The following is an 18,927-nucleotide window of genomic DNA, read 5'->3' on the forward strand; positions in this document are numbered from 1 at the left end:
TTTTTAAGTTTTTGTACTGGGAATTGAACACATGGTCACTTGACCACTGAGCCACATCCCCAGCCCCTTTTATTTTTTGAGACGGGATCTCGCTAAGTTGCTTAGACCCTTGTTAAAGTTGCTGCGGCTGACCTTGAATTTGGCAATTCTCCTAGCTTTGCCTCCCAAGTTGCAGGTGTGCAGTACTGGGCCTGGGGCTACTGTATTTTTTTAAAGTGTTGTTATATTCACTTGAAAGACTAATTTTTCCTTCTCTTCTTATTGGAAGGTCCTGTTCAAAATGCACTGATGTCTTCACAATTGTCAGTGAGTCAAGGATATAATTTCCAGCTTCCAGGATCCTATCCTCATCTAATACCAGCAAAGACTTTGAATCCAGTCTCTGGACAGTCTAACTATGGTGGTTCTCAGGGATCTGGGCAAACTATTAATAGACCACCTGTAGCTTCTAATACAGCGACACCTTCACTCCATAGTGGTCCTGTTCTTCGAATGCCACTACCTGCTTCTCAGAATCCACCTGCTGCACCGATGCCTTCTGGTAGCTTTCTTCCTGGAGCCAACATACCACCACATTCAAATTGGCAATATAACTATCTGCCCACAGGATCACAGACAAACCATAGTCCTCGTGCATCATCCCAACCGACTGCATTGGGGAGTACAAACTTAACAACAAATCATCAATATGTTTCTTCTGGAGACCCTTCACTTCAAAACAGCTTCATAAAATCAGGTAGTATTATTAGGAATGTTAAAAATGTAGAAATAAACAACTTTTGCTTGTTTAGAGATTTTAATGAATACTTAAAGCCTTAAAACCACATGGAAAATTGTTGGTTTAAAAAATTATTATAAATCTTTAAGTAAATTACTTGTAATATCTTTGAATTAACTCAGTAACTTAAATTAATGAATTATTTCTGCTTTGCTTCTTTCCTTTGAAGGTATTCTTTTTCTTTCTTCCTTTCTTCCTTTCTTGTGATGGGGTCTTACTATGTTGCTCAGGCTGGCCTTGAACTCCTGAGCTCAAGCAATCCTTCCTCAGCCTCTGGAATGGCTACAGGCTGTTTTTCTTTGAGTCCACTTGTGATATTTCAGGGACTCAGGTATATTTGCAGAACCACTTCCTCAGGGACTGGCCACTACTTTTGGCTTTTTTTTAATTCTTTTTAGTTATATACAAAAGTAAAATGTGCTTTTTTTTTTTCTTTTTTGTTCTAATTAGTTATACATGACAGTAGAATGCATTTATGGAGTACATCTTCTTATTCTTCTGGTTGTACATGATATAGAGTTATACCGGTTATGTAATCATACATGCACATAGGGGAATAATGTTTGATTCATTCTACTATTCTTTCTAATCCCATACCCGCTCCCCTCTTTTCATTCCCCTCTATCTAATCCAAAGTACTTCTGTTCTTCCCTAGTGCCCTCTCCCCTTATTGTAAATTAGCATCCATGTATCAGAAAAAACATTTGGCCTTTGGTGTTTTGGGTTTGGCTTATTTCACTTAGCATAATATTCTCTAGCTCCATCCATTTAATTGTAAATGTCATAATTTTATTCTTCTTTAAGGCTGAGTAATATTCTATTGTGTATGTATACCACATTTTCTTTATCCATTCATCTGTTGAAGGGCACTTAGGTTGGTTCCATAGTTTAGCTATTGTGAATTGAGCTGCTTTAAATATTGATGTGGCTGCATCACTGTAGTATGCTGATTTTAAGTCCTTGGTTTATACCAAGGAGTGGGATAATTGGGTCAAATGGTGGTTCCATTCCAAGTTTTGAGGAATCTCCATATGGCTTTCCATAGTGGTTGTACCAATTTGCAGTCCCACCAGGAATGTGTGAGTGTACCTTTTTCCCCACGTTCTTATTGTTGCTTGTATTTTTTTTTTTTTTTTTTTGTCCCGGGGATTGAACCAAAGGGCAGTTAACCACTGAGCCACATCCCCAGCTCTTTTAAATTTTTATTTAGAGACAGGGTCTCACTGAGTTGCTTATGGCCTCACTTTATTGCTGAGGTTGGCTTTAAACTTGCCACTACTTTTTTTTTTTTTTTTTTAGTTGTAGATGGACACAATACCTTTATTTGTTTATTCATTTTTTTATGTGGTGCTGAGGATCAAACCTAGGGCCTCACATGTGCTAGGCAAGTGCTCTCCCACTTAGCCACAACCCCAGCCCCTCACCACTACTTTTATTAACTGGTTTCTACCTTACTGTCTAGGGATGCTGAATTGTTATGGTTTCTCTTTGATCCTAATCTGAGGCTTACATTATTTTTTTGGCATGACTGCAGGCAGTTTTTTACTTCAAATTTGCAGAACTGTGGAGTTGTGAAGGGACAGGTCTAAAGACATAGTGCTTTTTTTTTTTTTTTTTTTTGTGGGGGGAGTACTGGGTTTTGAACACAGGTACACTTTATCTCCATCCCTTTATAATTTTTCTTTTGAGACAGGGTCTTGCTAAATTGCATATAGCCTCCTGAGTCTCTGGAATTACAGGCATATGCCACCATGTCCAACTGAGACAATGCTTTTGGAGTGAGGAGTGTTACTGAGCACAGCTGTGGTTAGTGCTTAGTGCAATGGGCAGAAATTTATATGTATGTTTTCTTCTGAAAGTTTTATAATTTCAGCTCTTATGTTTAGGTCTTTGGTTAATTTTAATTTTTGTGTATGTTGATAGGTAGGGGTTCAGTTTCATTGTTTTGCATGTGGCTATCTGTGCCTTTGTCTCAGCACTATCTAATGGAAATACTAGTCTATTGTTAGTACCTTTGTTAAAATTCAATTAATCATAAATTAAGGGTTTATTTCTGGAATCCCAATTTTATTTCATTGATCTGTATGTGTGTTTTTATTATATTACCAAATATATTTTTATTATATTTACCAAATATTTTTTTTCCCCCGCATTTCTTACTTGAGTTACTTTCTTTGGTGTGTGTGTGTGTGTGTGTGTGTGCGTGTGTGCGCGCGTGTGTGTGTGTGTGTGTGGGTGTGGTGGTAGCACTGGGGATTAAACCCAGGCCCTTTTGTTTGCTAAGTAAATCCTTTATCATGAAGCCCCCCCCCAATATATCTTTTTAAAAATTTTTTTAAATTGTTGATGGACTTTTATTTTCACTTATTTGTATGTGGTGCTGAAAATCAAACCTAGTGCCTCACGCATGCTAGGCAAGCGCGCTACCGCTGAGCCACAACCCCAACCCTTCCCCTCCATATATCTTGATTGCTATTGGTTTTGTAGTAACTTTGAATTCATGAAGCTTTACTTCTCTAACTCTTGCTTTCAGGATTATTTTGGCTTTTCTGGTTTCCTTGTATTTTCTTAAGATTTTTAGAATCAGCTTGTTAAGTTTTATAGAAAAGATACCTAGGGTTTTGTCTTTGATATTGAATTGAATCTGTATATCATTTTGGGAGAGAAAACCATATATTCTTGGGCTGGATGATCATTGTTTTTTTTTTTTGGCGGGGGGGTTGCTGGTTATTGAACTCAGGGCCTCCTACATGCAAGGCAAGCACTCTACCAACTGAGCTATACCCCCAGCCCGATCGTTGTATTTTTTTAAAAATATTTTTTAGTTGTTAATGGACCTTTATTTTATTTATTTATATCTGGTCCTGAGTATTGAACCCAGTGCCTCACATGTGCCAGGCAAGTGATCTGCCACTGAGCCACTACTCCAGCCACCACCTCTCCCCATCATTGTATTTTGCAAACTACTTCTGGTTCAGAAGTAGCTTTAAAAACCATTTCACCTTTGCGTTTTTGCTGTTCAGATGATCAGAATCTTAGAAACTTATCAACATTAATAGTGTTACTTTGAAAAGTGTTTAAAATTCCATATTGGGATCTGCAGATTGATTTTGCACTTTTCAAGAAAGTGAACAAGTAACAAGTTCCAAGTGAAATAGTTAATATGAATAGTTAACCTTTTAAAAAATATTCATGTATTTCTTATTTATGGTGTACACTCCATCAGTTTTGTAGCTTGTTAATACTTTTTAAGCCTCTGACCAGCCATTGGCCCTAGTGAATATATTTTGGCTTTGTAAAGATTTAAGTATTCTTTTTATTTAGAAAAAAATTTTTTTCCTAAATAAATGAACACAATACCTTTATTTTATTCATTTATTTTTATGTGGTGCTGAGGATCAAACCCAGTGCCTCATACATGCTAGCTAGGCAAGTGCTCTACCATTGAGCTGTAACTCCAGCCCAAGATTAAGGAATCTTTTAGAAATTTCGTTTCTTGATATAAATTGGGTGGTCAGAGGATATTGGAGATTGAACCTTAACCTTCCCCTTGCTGAGCATATCCTCTGCCAGTGAACCCTCATCTCTCTGGAAACTTTCTGACTACAACTGGTAGCCCAAAATCCATTAGATTACTTTTACTCTGGTTCAGTTGACACCATGTATGAGCATCTATCTCTTGAAATTAATGCATATTGGGGCTGGGATGTGGCTCATGCGGTAGCGTGCTCGCCTGGCATGCGTGCGGCCCAGGTTCGATCCTCAGCACCACATACAAACAAAGATGTTGTGTCTGCCAAAAACTAAAAAATACATAAATAAATAATAATTAAAAGAAATTAATGCATATTCTTTTGGGGAGGGCAATACCAGGGGTGCTTTATCCCACTGAGCTAAATTCCCAGCCTTTTCTATTTTTTATTTTGAGACAGGGTCTTGCTAAGTTGCTGAGGCTCACTTTGGAACTTGTGATCCTCCTGCTTTAGCCTCTGAATGGTTGGGATTAAAGGTGTGCATCACCGAATCCAGCATTTATTGAACATTTATAATATTGTCTAGCACTTTATCAAACTGTTATGCATTATCTTATTTAATCTTTTTGTTTTTTAGAATATATATTTTTTACTTGTTCTAATTAGTTATACATGATATCTTATTTTAATCTTCACCGTAGTCTCTTATAGCTAACAAATATGAAGTTTCAAAGTTTGCCTAAAGTCACAAGAAAATAGTTTGGGAAAACATACTATGTAAAAACTATTTCCTCCAGCTTCCTAGGTACTTGGGAGGCTGAGGAAGGAACATTGCTTCAACCCAGTAGTTTTGGGCCAGCCTTGGCAACGTAGTGAAATGGGACTCCATCTGGGGTGGGGTTGGGGGGATATATTTAAGGGTAGGTGTATCTTTTTTTTTCTTTTGGTACCAAGGATTGAATCCAGGGGCACTTAATCACTGAGCTACGTCCCCTGCCCTTTTTATTTTTTATTTAGAGATAGGGTCTCACTGAGTTTTGGGGGCTAGTTTAGAACTTGCAGTCCTCCTGCCTCAGCCTCCTGAGCATCTAGGATTATAGGCATGCATCATCACACTCAGCTGATGTATCTTTTAAAAAGGCATATGATCAATAATCTGAAATTACTTTGGCTTTAACAGAAGCCCTCAGGTAGAGCATTTAGATTGCAGCATAGATGTAATGAGAGAGACATAAGTGCTGAAACTTATGAACATTTCCACATAAAAGAAGGGAAAAGAAAGATGTATAATCTTAAAATGAACCTAAATGTATGATTCCTCTTGTTTTTTTTCTTATGAGATGTCTAAAAAAAAACAATGAAGAAAATCCATGCTTTTCAAGATGTCTAAAAAAAAAAAAAAAAAAAGAAGAAGAAAATCCATGCTTTTCACTTTTTTTTTTTTTTTCAACACATACTTGATAATAGGTACCTGATAGTCTGATACCAAAAACTGTTGAGTATCCTTGGGAGGCTGAAGCAGGAGGATTGCGAGTTCAAAGCCAGGCTCAGCAGAAGTGAAGTGCTAATCAACTGTGTGAGACCCATACAAAATAGGGCTGGGGATGTGGCTCAGTGGTCAAATGCCCCTGATTTCAATCCCCAGTACAAAAACAAAACTGAGTATATAAGTTATGCTATTTTCTAATCCTCATACTAAATTTTCTGACTTTTCCTAATAGGCTGCCTTTTAGCATCTTTACATTAATTGGCCTGATTCTTAAACTCTACTGTTATAAATAAGAATTATTCAACTAGATGATTGCTTAGCATGTGTGAGGCCTGGGTTCAATCCCCAGCACTGCAGAAAAAGAAAAAAATTTTTTTTCAACTTCTACAAAAAGTCTATTATATGAAATGTAGCATGTCCCAAGTTCAAAATATTCTTCTAAAAGTTGTAAAAACTCTATAAGCTTACTTGTATTTTGTTAATCATTAGGTTGTTATATCTTTGTGGTCAGATGTATCATGCATTCTTGTTCATGCTGAGTTGGTAATGTACCTTGCCCCTTTGTGCCATAGATATATATGGGTGCTTCTTAGATAAGGGAGTTACATTTCTGTAATTGTTGTTTTCACTTTTGCCAACAAAAAGCAGATCAGTCTTGGGAGCTATAAGGTTTTTGAATAACAATGATTTTTGAATTTGGTCCTGGAGAATTTAACAGTGATGCTTTTTATTTTTATTTTTTGGTACTGGGGATTGAATTTAAGGGGTACTCAACCACATCCCCAGCCCTTTTAATTTTGAGAAAGGGCCTTGCTAAGTTCCCCAGACCTACCTCAAACTTTTGATCCTCTTACCTCAACCTGATTTGCTGGGATTACTTAGGTGTGCGCCACTGCACCTGTGCATTTGGGTGCATTTATTCCTTTAATTGTATAAAATATAGAGTTAACTGTATACTGTAAGTAAAATTTATTGCCTATTTACTTACAAACACATTTTTTAAAAAGTCCTGGAATGAAATGGTGTTTCATCTACTTTGTAGACTTTGGCAATGAGAAGGGAGGTTGAAGTAATGTGGTTATCTTGAAAGAATAGATAGTTGTGGGTTTGAAACTTTGATATCACATAGAATATCCTTAAAAAGTAACTCATCTAGTTTTTATAGAGTCAGGATTTATGGCCCAAATAGAAAATGATAAAATTAGGGCAGTAATATCCTGATTGATACAAGGATAAATATTGTGTCATTCTTGGTTTGAGGGGTACTTTTAAACCTATTGGATATCAGTATTTTATAATGCTTGTGTATAAACTTAAATCATTTCCAAATTTTATTTACTTATTTAAGACAGGGTCTTGCTAATTTGCCCAGGCTCACCTGCAACTCCTGATCCTCCTGCCCTAGCCTCCTGAGTAACTGAGACTACAGGTGCGTATAGCACTGTAGCTGGCTAATTTACCAATTTTTAAGCCTAAGGAATGTTCCTAACAATATTTAAATCGTTACAGAAGGTAAGCTAGCTTTAAAATATTTATTTAATTAAAAAGAAAAAAGCCAGGTGCCATCATGGTACATGCTTTCAGTCCTAGCTATTTGACAGGTAAAGGCAGGAGAATAACTTGAGTGAGTCTAGGAGTTCAAGGCTAGCATGGGTAACATTATGAAATCTAGCTCAAAAAAACCCTTAAGCATGCACACACATTTTGGTACAGGGCATTGAACCCGGGGACACTTAACCACTGAGCCACATCCCCAGCGCTTTTTTATATTTTATTTAGAGACAGGGTCTTGCTTAGGGTTTTGCTAAGTTGCTGAAGCTGGCTTTGAACTTGTTATCCTCCTGCCACAGCTTCCTGAGCTGTGCAGGACGTTGTACCACTGTGCCCAGATAGCTTTCATTTTGAGATAGGGTCTCAGTTGCTGAGGGTCTTGTAAAGTTGTTGAGACTGATCTCAAACCTGTGATCCTGCCTCAGGCTCCTGAGTTGCTGGGATTATAAGCGTGTACCACTGTATTAGGCAAAACATCATATATTGAACCTAGGGGTGCTAAGTTGCTGAGGTTGACTTTGAACTTGCAATCCTTCTGCCTCAGGCTCCTGAGTCACTTGATTACAGGCAACAGCCACTATGCCTGGTGAAATCTATATGTTTTTAACAAATGATAAAATGCTTATGACCATATACATATGCGCACGTGTGTGTGTGTGTGTGTGTGTGTGTGTGTGTGTGTGTGTGTGTTTGTAGTGCTATTGATCAAACTTAGGGCCTCATGCACACGCAAGTGCTATACCACACAACAGCACTCCCAGCTGTATCTATAAAGTATTTAAACCAATATAGAAAGTAAACTAACTTTATTATTTGGTAAACACTGAACAGTGCACAAATTTATAATCTCATCTTTAGTAGTTATATCCCAGCAAAACAAGGCAAAATTAGGCAGGATATAGTGTTATACATCTGTAATCCCAGCAATTTGGGATGTTGAGGCAGGAGGATTGAAAGTTTGAGGGAAGCCTTACAATTGAGAACCTGCCTTAAAATAAAAAATAAAGCCAGGTGCAGTGGCAAACGCCTCTAATCCCAGCGGCTCAGGAGGCTGAGGCAGGAAGATTGTGAGTTCAAAGCCAGCATCAGCAACTTGATGAGGCCCTGAGCAACTCAGTGAGACCCTGTCTAAACAAAATATTAAAAAAAAGGACTGAGGATCTGGCTCAGTGGTTAAGTGCCTCTGAATTCAATCCCCCAGTACCAAGAATGGATAGATAGATAGGCAGATAGATAGATAGATAGATAGATAGATAGATAGATAGACAGATAGATAGATAGAACTAGTGATGTAGCTCAGTAGTGGAGCACCCTGGGTTCACATCCCTAATACCATAGAAATTAAAAACGAAGCAAAATGAAATAAAACTTGGGAAATTGTTTCAACTTAGTTTACAAATTTTAAATTTGTATTTTTAGAAAGCTGTCAACTTGTTGATATTAGTTGAGCGGATTATATTTGCAAACAAAATTAGCAAATATTTTGAAATTAATAAGAAAATTAATAGAATTTTATTCATGTTAGTTTCTATTAGAATATTTCACAAGGCTGCTTAAACCTCATTAATCAGTTAATGAAGAATTAATCAATTAGCATGGCATTGGATCTACTCTAGAAGTGATTTGATAAATGTATTTTTTTTTAAGTTGTCGTTGGAAACAGTACCCTTATTTTATTTACTTATTTTTATGTGATGCTGAGGATTGAACTCAGGGCCTCACAGGTGCGAGGTCAGTGCTCTACTACTGAGCCACAACCCCAACTCCATTTTTCTTTTTCTTTTTTTTTTTTTTTTAATGATTTTTTTTTTAAGTTGTTGTTGGACCTTTATTTTATTTATTTGTATGTGGTGCTGAGATTCAAACCCAGGACCTCACACATGCCAGGAAAATGCTCTACTGCTGAGCCAAAACCCCAGCCTCTTGATACTTATTTCTTTATATTGCTTAATAACTGATAGATAAGAAACATGGTAGGATAGAGATGGAAATATGTACATATGAAACCATGAAGTCATACAGTTAGGAAGTTTACTGTATTTCTAATAATTTGTTGGGATTTGTAATTAAAATGTAAATTTGGAAGTTGTTCAGCTTTGGTAAAGATTGTTTTTGGCCTTTGTCTTAAGTTCTTAAATGATGTGCAAAAACCCAATGTTTCCAAAGGTTCATCACTTCCCTTAAGGAATCCACCTCTGCCTACCACTTTTCAACCAGGAACTCCTCATGGGCCCCCTCCACCTAGAGGTCCACCTCCAGTAAGGGACCCCATGCTCCAGAATTCACATAGACCTGCACCCCAATCTTCATTTAATTCAGCTGTCAACCAAGAAGGTGAGTAAATCAGAAAACAATTTTAATTCTAAATGTTTTGACTTAGAACAAAAAAAATGAGTATTAACTGAATCTTGAGCATTAGAGTCATATTTTTTAAGAAAATCCAGTTTGGGTTAGAATGGGCTTCAGGAATATGTAGTTTTAAAAATTTCCTCAAGACTTCCATTACTGTGGATTAGCATTTGGGAACCAGAATCATTTCTCTTAGCTCTTCACGCACGCGCATATGTGTGTGTGTGTGTGTGTTTGTGTGTGTGTGTGTGTGTGTGTGTGTGTGTTTTGGGGATTAAAGCCAGGACCTTGGGTATGCTGAACTCATTCTTAACCTTTGGGATATATCCTCAGCCCTTCTACCTTTTTTTTTTATTATTGTGTAGATTTGAAAAAAAAAAAATGGAGAAGTCCTGCTTTTCTGGGTATGATGTTAGCACTATCCTTTTAATGTGGTGGCGCATGCCTGTAATCCCAGTTGTTCAGGAGAGAGAGGCAGTGGGATTGTGAGTTCAAAGCCAGCCTCAGTAACTCAGTGAGACCTTGTCTGTAAATAAAATGTGGAAAAAAAAAAAACAAGGAAAGACTGGGGATGTGGCTCAGTAGTTAAAAACCCCTGAGTTCAACCCCCAGTAGCCCCCCCGCCAAAAAAAGAACCATCTTATAAAAATAATTATATTTTTATCAACAATATTATTATAAATATATTTTTTTTAAAGAGAGAGAGAGAGAGAATTTTAATATTTATTTGTTAGTTATTGGCGGACACAACATCTTTGTTTTGTATGTGGCGCTGAGGATCGAACCCAGGCTACACGCATGCCAGGCGAGCGCGCTCCGCTTGAGCCACATCCCCAGCCCCTATTATAAATATTAATAAATATTTATTAGAATAAAAGTCAGGGCTTGGGCTATAACTCTGTGGCAGAGTGCTTACCTAGCATGTGAGAGGTGCTGGGTTTAATCCTTAGGAACATATAAAAATAAATAAAATAAAGACATTCTGTTCATCTACAACTAAAAAAAAAAATAAATAAAAAAAAATGCAGGCAACTGGGGATAGGAACTCAATGGGTTTCATTCCCCAGTACAGTAAATAAATAATAAAAATTAAAAAAAAAAAAGAATAAAAGTCAAATGTACAAGTGTTTTGAAGTTTTATTTAAGTAAAATGTTTTCAAACATTATCTTGTGAATACATGTAACTTTGAAATTAAGCATTAATTTAAGTAAAATATTTTGTAAAGTAAGAATTTTTTTTTTGAGAGAGAGAGAGAGAGAGAGAGAATTTTTAATATTTATTTTTTAGTTATTGGCGGGCACAACATCTTTGTTTGTATGTGGTGCTGAGGATCGAACCCAGGCCGCACACATGCCAGGCAAGCGCGCTACCGCTTGAGCCACATCCCCAGCCCCGTAAGAATTTAATTTTAGGGCTGGGATTGTAGTTCAGTGGTAGAGTGCTTATCCAGCATGCATGAGGCACTGGGTTCGATTCTCAGCACCACATATAAATGAATAAATAAAAAATAAAGGTCCATCAGCAACTAAAAATATATTTAAAAGAAAAAAGAATTTAATTTTAGTAAAAATATAACCATTGCCCTAAGACATGGAAATAGAAAAAAAACTGAGAAGAGGGGTAAAAACATTTGCTCATATCCTTATATTGAATATGATCAATATTATTATTGTATTTATATTTGGTGCTGAGAATTGAACCCAATGCCTCACACTTGCCAGGCTTTTACTAAAAGTTTTACTGCAGTTTCTTTCTTTCTTTCTTTTTAAATATTTTTTAGTTGTAGATGGACACAATGCCTTTATTTTATTTATTTATTTTTATGTCGTGCTAATTATCGAACCCAGTGCCTCACATGGGCCAGGCAAGTGCTCTACCACTGAGCAACAACCACAGCCCACTGCAGTTTTCTTTCTTTCTTTCTTTCTTTTTTTTTTTTTTTGGTGGTGCTGGGGATTGAACCCAGAGCCTTGTGTGTTCAAGGCAGGCACAGTTTAAGATGAAAGAAGAGTCCTTACAGGAATTGGGGATGCAGCTCAGTGGTAGAATATGCACTTACCATGTATGAAGCCCTTGGTTCAATCCCCAGAACAAAGAAGAAAAAAAAAAGGAAAAAATACTACTTCCAGAGACTCAAATTTCCTTTCCCTGAAAGTCTATTTAAGAATCTTGAAATGTTTGTATATTTTAAAACTTGCATTATTGAGATTTATTTCAACATTTGACCTTATCAAAAATCAATACATAGCCAGGTGCAATGGTGCATGCCTGTAATCCCAGTGATTTGGGAGGTTGAGGCAAGAGGATCATTAGTTCAAAGCCAGCCTCAGTGACTTAGCGAGGCCCTATTTTTTTTTTTTTTTTTAAGGGAGAGAGAGAGAGAGAGAGAGAGAGAATCTTCTTTTAATATTTATTTTTCAGTTCTCGGCGGACACAACATCTTTGTTTGTATGTGGTGCTGAGGATCGAACCTGGGCTGCACACATGCCAGGCGAGCGCACTACTGCCTGAGCCACATCCCCAGCCCCACGAGGCCCTATTTCTAAAAAAAATAAAAAATAAAAAAGTTGGGCTGAGGGGTGCTAGGGTTGTAACTCAGTGGTAGAATGCTTGCTTAGCATGTGTGAGGCACTGGATTCAATCCTCAGCACCACATAAATAAATATATAAATAAAGGCAAAAAAGAAATGACACATTTTTTTTAAAAAAAGGGACTGGGGGTGTGTCTCAGTGGTTATGTGCCCCTGGTTTCAATCCCTGATACCAAAAAAACAAAATCAAAAACATAATAATGGTACGTATTTATCAGACACAGCATTATATTTCCATACATATATACAATCTGGATGATCAAATTAGGGTAATTAGTATACCTAATGCCTCAAACACTTATCATTTCTTTGTATTTAGAACATTTTAAATCATTGTGTGTGAGTGTGTGTGTGTGTGTGTGTGTCTGTCTGTCATTGATACACACATACTTTGGGGCAGTACTGGGAATTGAACTCAGGGCTTCTCACATGCTAGGCAACCACTTTACTACTGGCTACATCCCTAGCCCAAGATATTTTGAAATAGTAAATTATTTTTAACTATAGTCACTCTACTATTCTATAGAACACTAGAAATTAATCCTTTCTTCCCCCTCTTTCCTCTCTTCCTCCCTCCCTCCCTCCCTTCCTTTCTTCCTTCCTTCCTTCCTTGGTTGTTGTACATGCTAGGCAAGCACCTACATCTCCAGCCCTTTTTTTCTTGCTTTGAGACAAGGTCTCTCTAAGTTACCCAGGATAGCCTCCAACTTTAAATCCTCAATCTTCAACCTCCCAAATAACTGGGATTACATGTATGTATCACTGCAGCCTGCCTTAATTCTCCTATCTAACTGTTATTTTGTATTCTTTAACCAATCTTTCTCTTCCCACCATCCTACACTTCCTAATCTCTGGTAACTACAATTCCTTTGTTTCTATGAGATCAACATTTTCAATATACATATACATACATACGCACGTGTGTGTGTGTGTGTGTGTGTGTGTGTGTGTGTGTGTGTGTGTATGAGAGAGAGAGAGAGAGAGAGAACATGTGTTATTTGTTTTTCCATACTGCCAGGCTATTTTACTTAGCATAACATCCTCTAGGCTCATCCATGTTGCTGCAAATGACAGGAGTGTGTGTGTGTGTGTGTGTGTGTGTGTGGCTGAGCAATATTTCATTGCATACACACACACATATATACTAACACATTTTCTTTATACATTCATCCATTGATGGATACTTAAATAGATTCTGTATCTTGGCTCTTGTGTTATAGTGCTGCAATAAATGGGGGAGTATAGGTATCTCTTTGTCATGCTGATTTTTTAAAAAATATATTTTTTAGTTGTAGATGGACACAATATCTTTATTTTATTTATTTATTTATTTTTATGTGGTGTCGAGGATTGAACCCAGTGCCTCACGCATGCAGGGCAAGCGCTCTACCACTGAGCTACAATCCCAGCCCAACTGAGCTACAGCCACAGCCCGCTGAGCTACAACCCCAACCCTGTCAAAATCATTTAGTATTTCTGTTTTTAGTTTTTTGAGGAACTTCTATACTCTTTCTCATAATTACTGTGTTGGTTAACATTTCCACTAGCTGTTACCCTTTTCCACATCCTTGCCAGGATTATTTATTTATTTTTTAAAAAAATATTTATTTTTTAGTTATAGGTGGGCACAATATTTTTATGTGGTGCTAAGAATAAAACCTAGTGCCTCACACATGCTAGGCAGCACTCTACCTGTGAACCACAACTCCAGGATTACTTTTGTCTTTGTTTTGTGTATGTGTAATACTGGGGATTGAACACAGGGGCCCTGAACCACTGAGATACATCCCCAGCCCTTTTTTATATATTTTGAGACAGGACCTGCTGAATTGCCCAGTAGTCTGATCTTGAACTTTATCTCATCATAGTTTTGATTCACATTTCCTTGATGATTAGTGATGCTAACATTTTTTCAGGTATCTGTTGGTTGTCTGTAGGTTGTAGTCTGCTTCCTCTTCTTCCCTCTCCTTCCTCCTCTTCTTCCTCTTTAATCTTCTTTCCTCCTCCTCCTCCTCTTCTTCCTCTTCCTCCTTTTCCTTTTCCTCTTCCCCTTCTAACACCAGACTTTTTGAAATACATCTGTTTATGTCATTTTCTCATTTTTTTCCTTTCTAGTACTAGGCATTAACACAGGACAAGTACTCTACCTCTGAGCTACATCCCTATCTCTTTTCATTTTTTATTTTGAGACATGGTCTCACCAAGTTGACCCAGCTGACTTTGAACTTGCAATATCCTTCTGCCTCAACCTCCCAGTAGCTAGAATTATGGGTGTGGGCTACCAAGACAATATTTTTGGTAGGCAGTGATTTAAACTATTTTTTTGGAGGTTATCTAAGAGTTTAGATATTAGTTCATATCTTGCAGAAATTATAATACCCATTCTAACTTAAATCTTATTAATGAACTTGCTCCTTAGGTATTACATCAAATGCCAATAATGGATCTATGGTGGTCCATAGTAGTTATGATGAAATTGAAGGAGGTGGCTTCTTGGGTGAGATGCTATGAAAATTTCTTTTTTTAAAATCTTGTTTCTGATTATAGAAGTCATATTTGCTTATTATAGGAAATTAAGTTAAAAAAATTTATACTGTGTTATGTAGCCATATCTGTTATTTTATTTTTATCAGTTAGATAAACTAAATTTGTTTAATCAATCCCATAAATCGAGCATCTAAGATGTTTTCATTAAAGCTCTTTTAAATTAAAATGTAATATGAATACAAAATTTATTGCATGACATGAAAGTGAATTAAATATATCAAACTTATTTGTGTGTGTTTATAGCTATAGTCTACATTAACTAGATTGTAATCATTGCTATTACTTCGTTACTAGTGTTTGTCTTCAATTGATAAATGAGATTATTAAATTAATCCAAAGGAGTTTGGAGTTATAATTCCCATAATTTAATGGATCCATGTGTTGAGTTAAAGTATTCTGGAATATAAAATAGAACTTAAAAGTTACCTTGTTTCTAGCAACACCACAGCTTATTAATAAGAATCCCAAAATGAGCCGAAGTGTTGGATATGCATATCCCTCTTTACCACCTGGTTATCAGAACACAACACCACCTAGTGCAACTGGAATCCCACCTTCTTCATTGAATTATCCAAGTGGCCCCCAGGCCTTTACTCAGGTAAACTTTTGCCTTTTTTTCCCAATCTATTTTCTACCTTTTGGTTTAAACTGTATATACATGAAGAAAGTTTAAGGAAGTTGTATTAACATTTTTTTATAACCAGTTAGAATAATAATGGCTACTTTATAAAACCTTTATACTTACACATTTCTCCAGAACCAAAAAATTGACCGAGAAATGTAGATTGTACTTTCATTATGTAGTGAAATGAACCAAGTTTACTACTTTTAGAAAGAGAAAAACAAAAGTTGCTTACTTTTAAATTATATATCTGTAGACTCCCTTAGGTGCTAATCATTTAACTACAAGCATGAGTGGATTAAGTCTACATCCAGAGGGACTAAGAGTTATCAATCTTCTTCAAGAAAGAAATATGCTTCCCTCAACACCTTTGCAGCCTCCAGTTCCAAATTTGCATGAAGACATCCAGAAACTCAACTGTAACCCAGAGTAAGGGGTTTCAAATTGTGTTGTTTCATATTATATGTGACATCATGAATGTCCTACATTTTCTAGAATTTTTAAAATACATTCTTTAGTTTCATGTTTTATGAATAAGCTGTATAAGTAGACTAATTTATGAAAGAGGTCTAATATAGAAGAAAAAAACTTTTTCACTTAAACTTGAGATTGAAATATTTTAAGTTAAGAATTAGTAACTCTTGAAGTGATTGCTGCTCCTATTAGCTCTGATAAGATTATGCTTTTCATTATCATTCTGGTAATGCATCCCAAATACAATTATTTGAGTCTATATAGTTCTTTTTTTGCTGTCATTTTAAATTTATTTCACTATAAATCTAATTATAATTTTTTCCCTAAATATTTGTCAGAAGTTTAAATGTGTGTAGTGAAGACTCTAAAATTGAATTTTGTTACAAAATTTGTTATTTCTATTTTGAAGTAGTTTTTTACAACCTTCAGCAAAATTGAATGAATTGTTCAGGCATGGCAGCATGCACCTATAGTCCTAGCTGAGGCAGGAGGATTGCTTGAGCCCAGAAGTTCCAAACCAGCCTGGACAACTGGGCAATATAGCAAGATCCTGTTTCAAAAAAAAAAGTCAGTCAAGCATGGCAACACACACCTGTAATCCCAGTGATTTGGGAGGCTGAGGCACTGAGTCATGAGTATCACTGGAGGTGCATGCCTATAATCCCAGTCTTATAGACATCCAGGAATTTAGTGAAATTCTGAGAAGCTCAGTGAGACCCTGTCTCAAAATAAAATATACAAAGGACTGAAGATGTAGCTCAGAATAAAGTGCCCTGGGTTTCAATACCCAGTATCGAAAATAAATAAATAAAATATAAAGTGCATTTATAAGTGTGTGTAATCACCTTTTAATTCTAGTGTGATCTAGATTTACATAAAAATAAGTCATTTGATAGTTGAGGCTATATTATACCTAAAACAAAAAAAGAGACAATATTTTAGCTATATAATACAGGGTAGCCATCTACTCTATTTCTGAACAGAACTTAAGAATTAAATATTTTAATGGGATAAAAGTAGAGAGGGTCACCAGGCACAGTGCCTCATGCCTTTAATCCCAGTGGCTTGGGGGACTGAGGCAGGAGAATCACAAGTTCAAAAGCCAGTCAGCAATTTAGTGAGGGCCTAAGCAATTCATTGAGACCCTGTCTCTAAATAAAATGTAAAAAAGGACTGGAGATGTGGCTTAGTGGTTAAGTGCCTCTGGGTTCAATCCCCGGTACAAAAAAAAAAAAAAAGATATTGAGAGGGGATACTGAGATATTTTATTTGTAATCTGATCTAATATTAAGATATGTACCTGTTAAATTTTCTTTTTTCCTTTCAGGATAATCATAGCAGCAACTGACAAATGCTTTTTACCTTGATGCAGGTTATTTCGATGCACACTGACCAGCATTCCTCAGACTCAGGCCTTACTGAATAAAGCCAAACTTCCTTTGGGTCTGCTGCTCCATCCTTTCAAAGATCTAGTGGTATGTTTCTCTAGTGAAAGTAAAAGTCTTTTAGAAAATTATCTTAGTGGTAGAAATTTTCTATAGTAATTCAGGAATGATATATAGAATTTGAACTATCTTTAGGAACTTTATCACTGATGGATTTCTTTCTTTTTTAATTTTTAAAAAATTTTTTACTTATAGGTGAACACAGTATCTTTATTATATTTTTATGTGGTGCTGAGGATTGAACCCAGTGCCATGAGAGGCGAGCATTCTCCCTCTGAGAAATCCAATCTGCCAGATTGGGTTTCTTTATTTGTAATCCAACCAATAATTTTATTATCAAAACACTTTCAAAACAAGGTTAAAGAAGTATATTTTTGAAAAATCCAAGAGGCCAGGAGTGAAGGTGCATGCCTATAATTCCAGTGAGGCAGGAGGATCACAAGTTCAAAGCCAGCCTCAGGAACTTAATGAGGTCCTAAGCAGCTTAGTGAGACCCTATCTCAAAATAAAAAGAGCTGTTGTAGCTCAGTAGCAAAGTGCCTTTGGGTTCAGGCTTCAGTACCAGAAAAAAAAATTTCAGCAGATGCTGAATAGAATAGAGGTACTAACATAAATAAGCTGTACTATTTTAATAAATTATAGATTATTTACCAATTAAAGTACTTTACCTTCCTCTCCTCATTCTGCCATTCTTAGAGCAAAACTAGTTATTTTAAGAAGTTGCTCCTTTCTCAAATAAAATTAAAAAATTTTAGAAAGGGCAGGAGTTGATCCACTGATGTCTTGAGACTCTGAGATCTTAACATATGGCCATACTTGAAGATCAGTGTGAGTGAGGTGACTTTCCTTTTGGTAATAGGATTTTATTGCCTTTATTGATCCCCCCCACCAGTGCTAGCTAGGCAGGCACCCTACCACTGAGCCCCCTTTGTTGATTTTTGGTATAAAGATTTTAGAACTTTTTTTTTTTAATATTTTTTGTAGTTATAGATGGACAGCATGCCTTTATTTTATTTGTTTGCTTTTATGTTGTGCTGAGGATTGAACCCAGTGCCTCACATGTGCAAGGCAAGCACTCTACCACTGAGTTACAGCAGCAGCCCCTAGAGTTTTTTTTTTTTTTAAAGTTATAGGTGGACACAATACCTTTATTTTATTTACTTATTTTTATGTGTTGCTGAGGAGCGAACCTAGTGCCTAATATGCACTAGGTGGGCGCTGTACTGCTGAGCCACAACCATAGTCCCTAGAACTTTTAATATGTAGAATAAACTTTAAATACAAATTAACTTTATGACAGTTCTTGTGTGAGAATTAAGACTTAACCCTCTTCATGTAACATCAAAAACTGGGAATAATTTCATTGATCATTATTTCAGGATGTTGTTCCTGTTTTCTTTGCAATCTATGCCAAAAATATATTGTAAATGTATTTTCATTTTGCAATGTGAATGTTTATGAGAAAATATTTTTTAAAAATACTTATTTTTTAAGTGTAGTTGGACACAATACCTTTATTTAATTTTATGTGGTACTTAGGATCGAACCCGAGGCCTTGCACGTGCTAGGTAAGCACTCTACTACTGAACTACAACCCCAACCCTGAG

The 18,927-nt window shown here is 36.3% G+C and overlaps 1 protein-coding gene across 3 annotated transcripts in view; it reads left to right on the forward strand.

Annotated features, from left to right (window-relative positions):
• The window catches only part of Sec24a (SEC24 homolog A, COPII component), an 87,348-nt gene that overhangs the window by 11,812 nt on the left and 56,609 nt on the right, over positions 1-18,927 (forward strand). For 2 of the 3 annotated variants that reach the window (XM_076856497.2, XM_076856496.2), the window contains exons 2-7: positions 269-736; positions 9,458-9,625; positions 14,652-14,729; positions 15,217-15,377; positions 15,658-15,830; positions 17,248-17,350. In XM_076856497.2, the coding sequence (XP_076712612.2) occupies positions 269-736; positions 9,458-9,625; positions 14,652-14,729; positions 15,217-15,377; positions 15,658-15,830; positions 17,248-17,350 (1,151 nt within the window). The remainder of the gene's footprint in view (positions 1-268; positions 737-9,457; positions 9,626-14,651; positions 14,730-15,216; positions 15,378-15,657; positions 15,831-17,247; positions 17,351-18,927) is intronic. The other variant, XM_076856498.2, reaches the window with a different exon arrangement.

The sequence above is a fragment of the Callospermophilus lateralis genome, chromosome 5, assembly GCF_048772815.1.
Source record: "Callospermophilus lateralis isolate mCalLat2 chromosome 5, mCalLat2.hap1, whole genome shotgun sequence".
Taxonomy (NCBI): Eukaryota; Metazoa; Chordata; class Mammalia; order Rodentia; family Sciuridae; genus Callospermophilus; species Callospermophilus lateralis.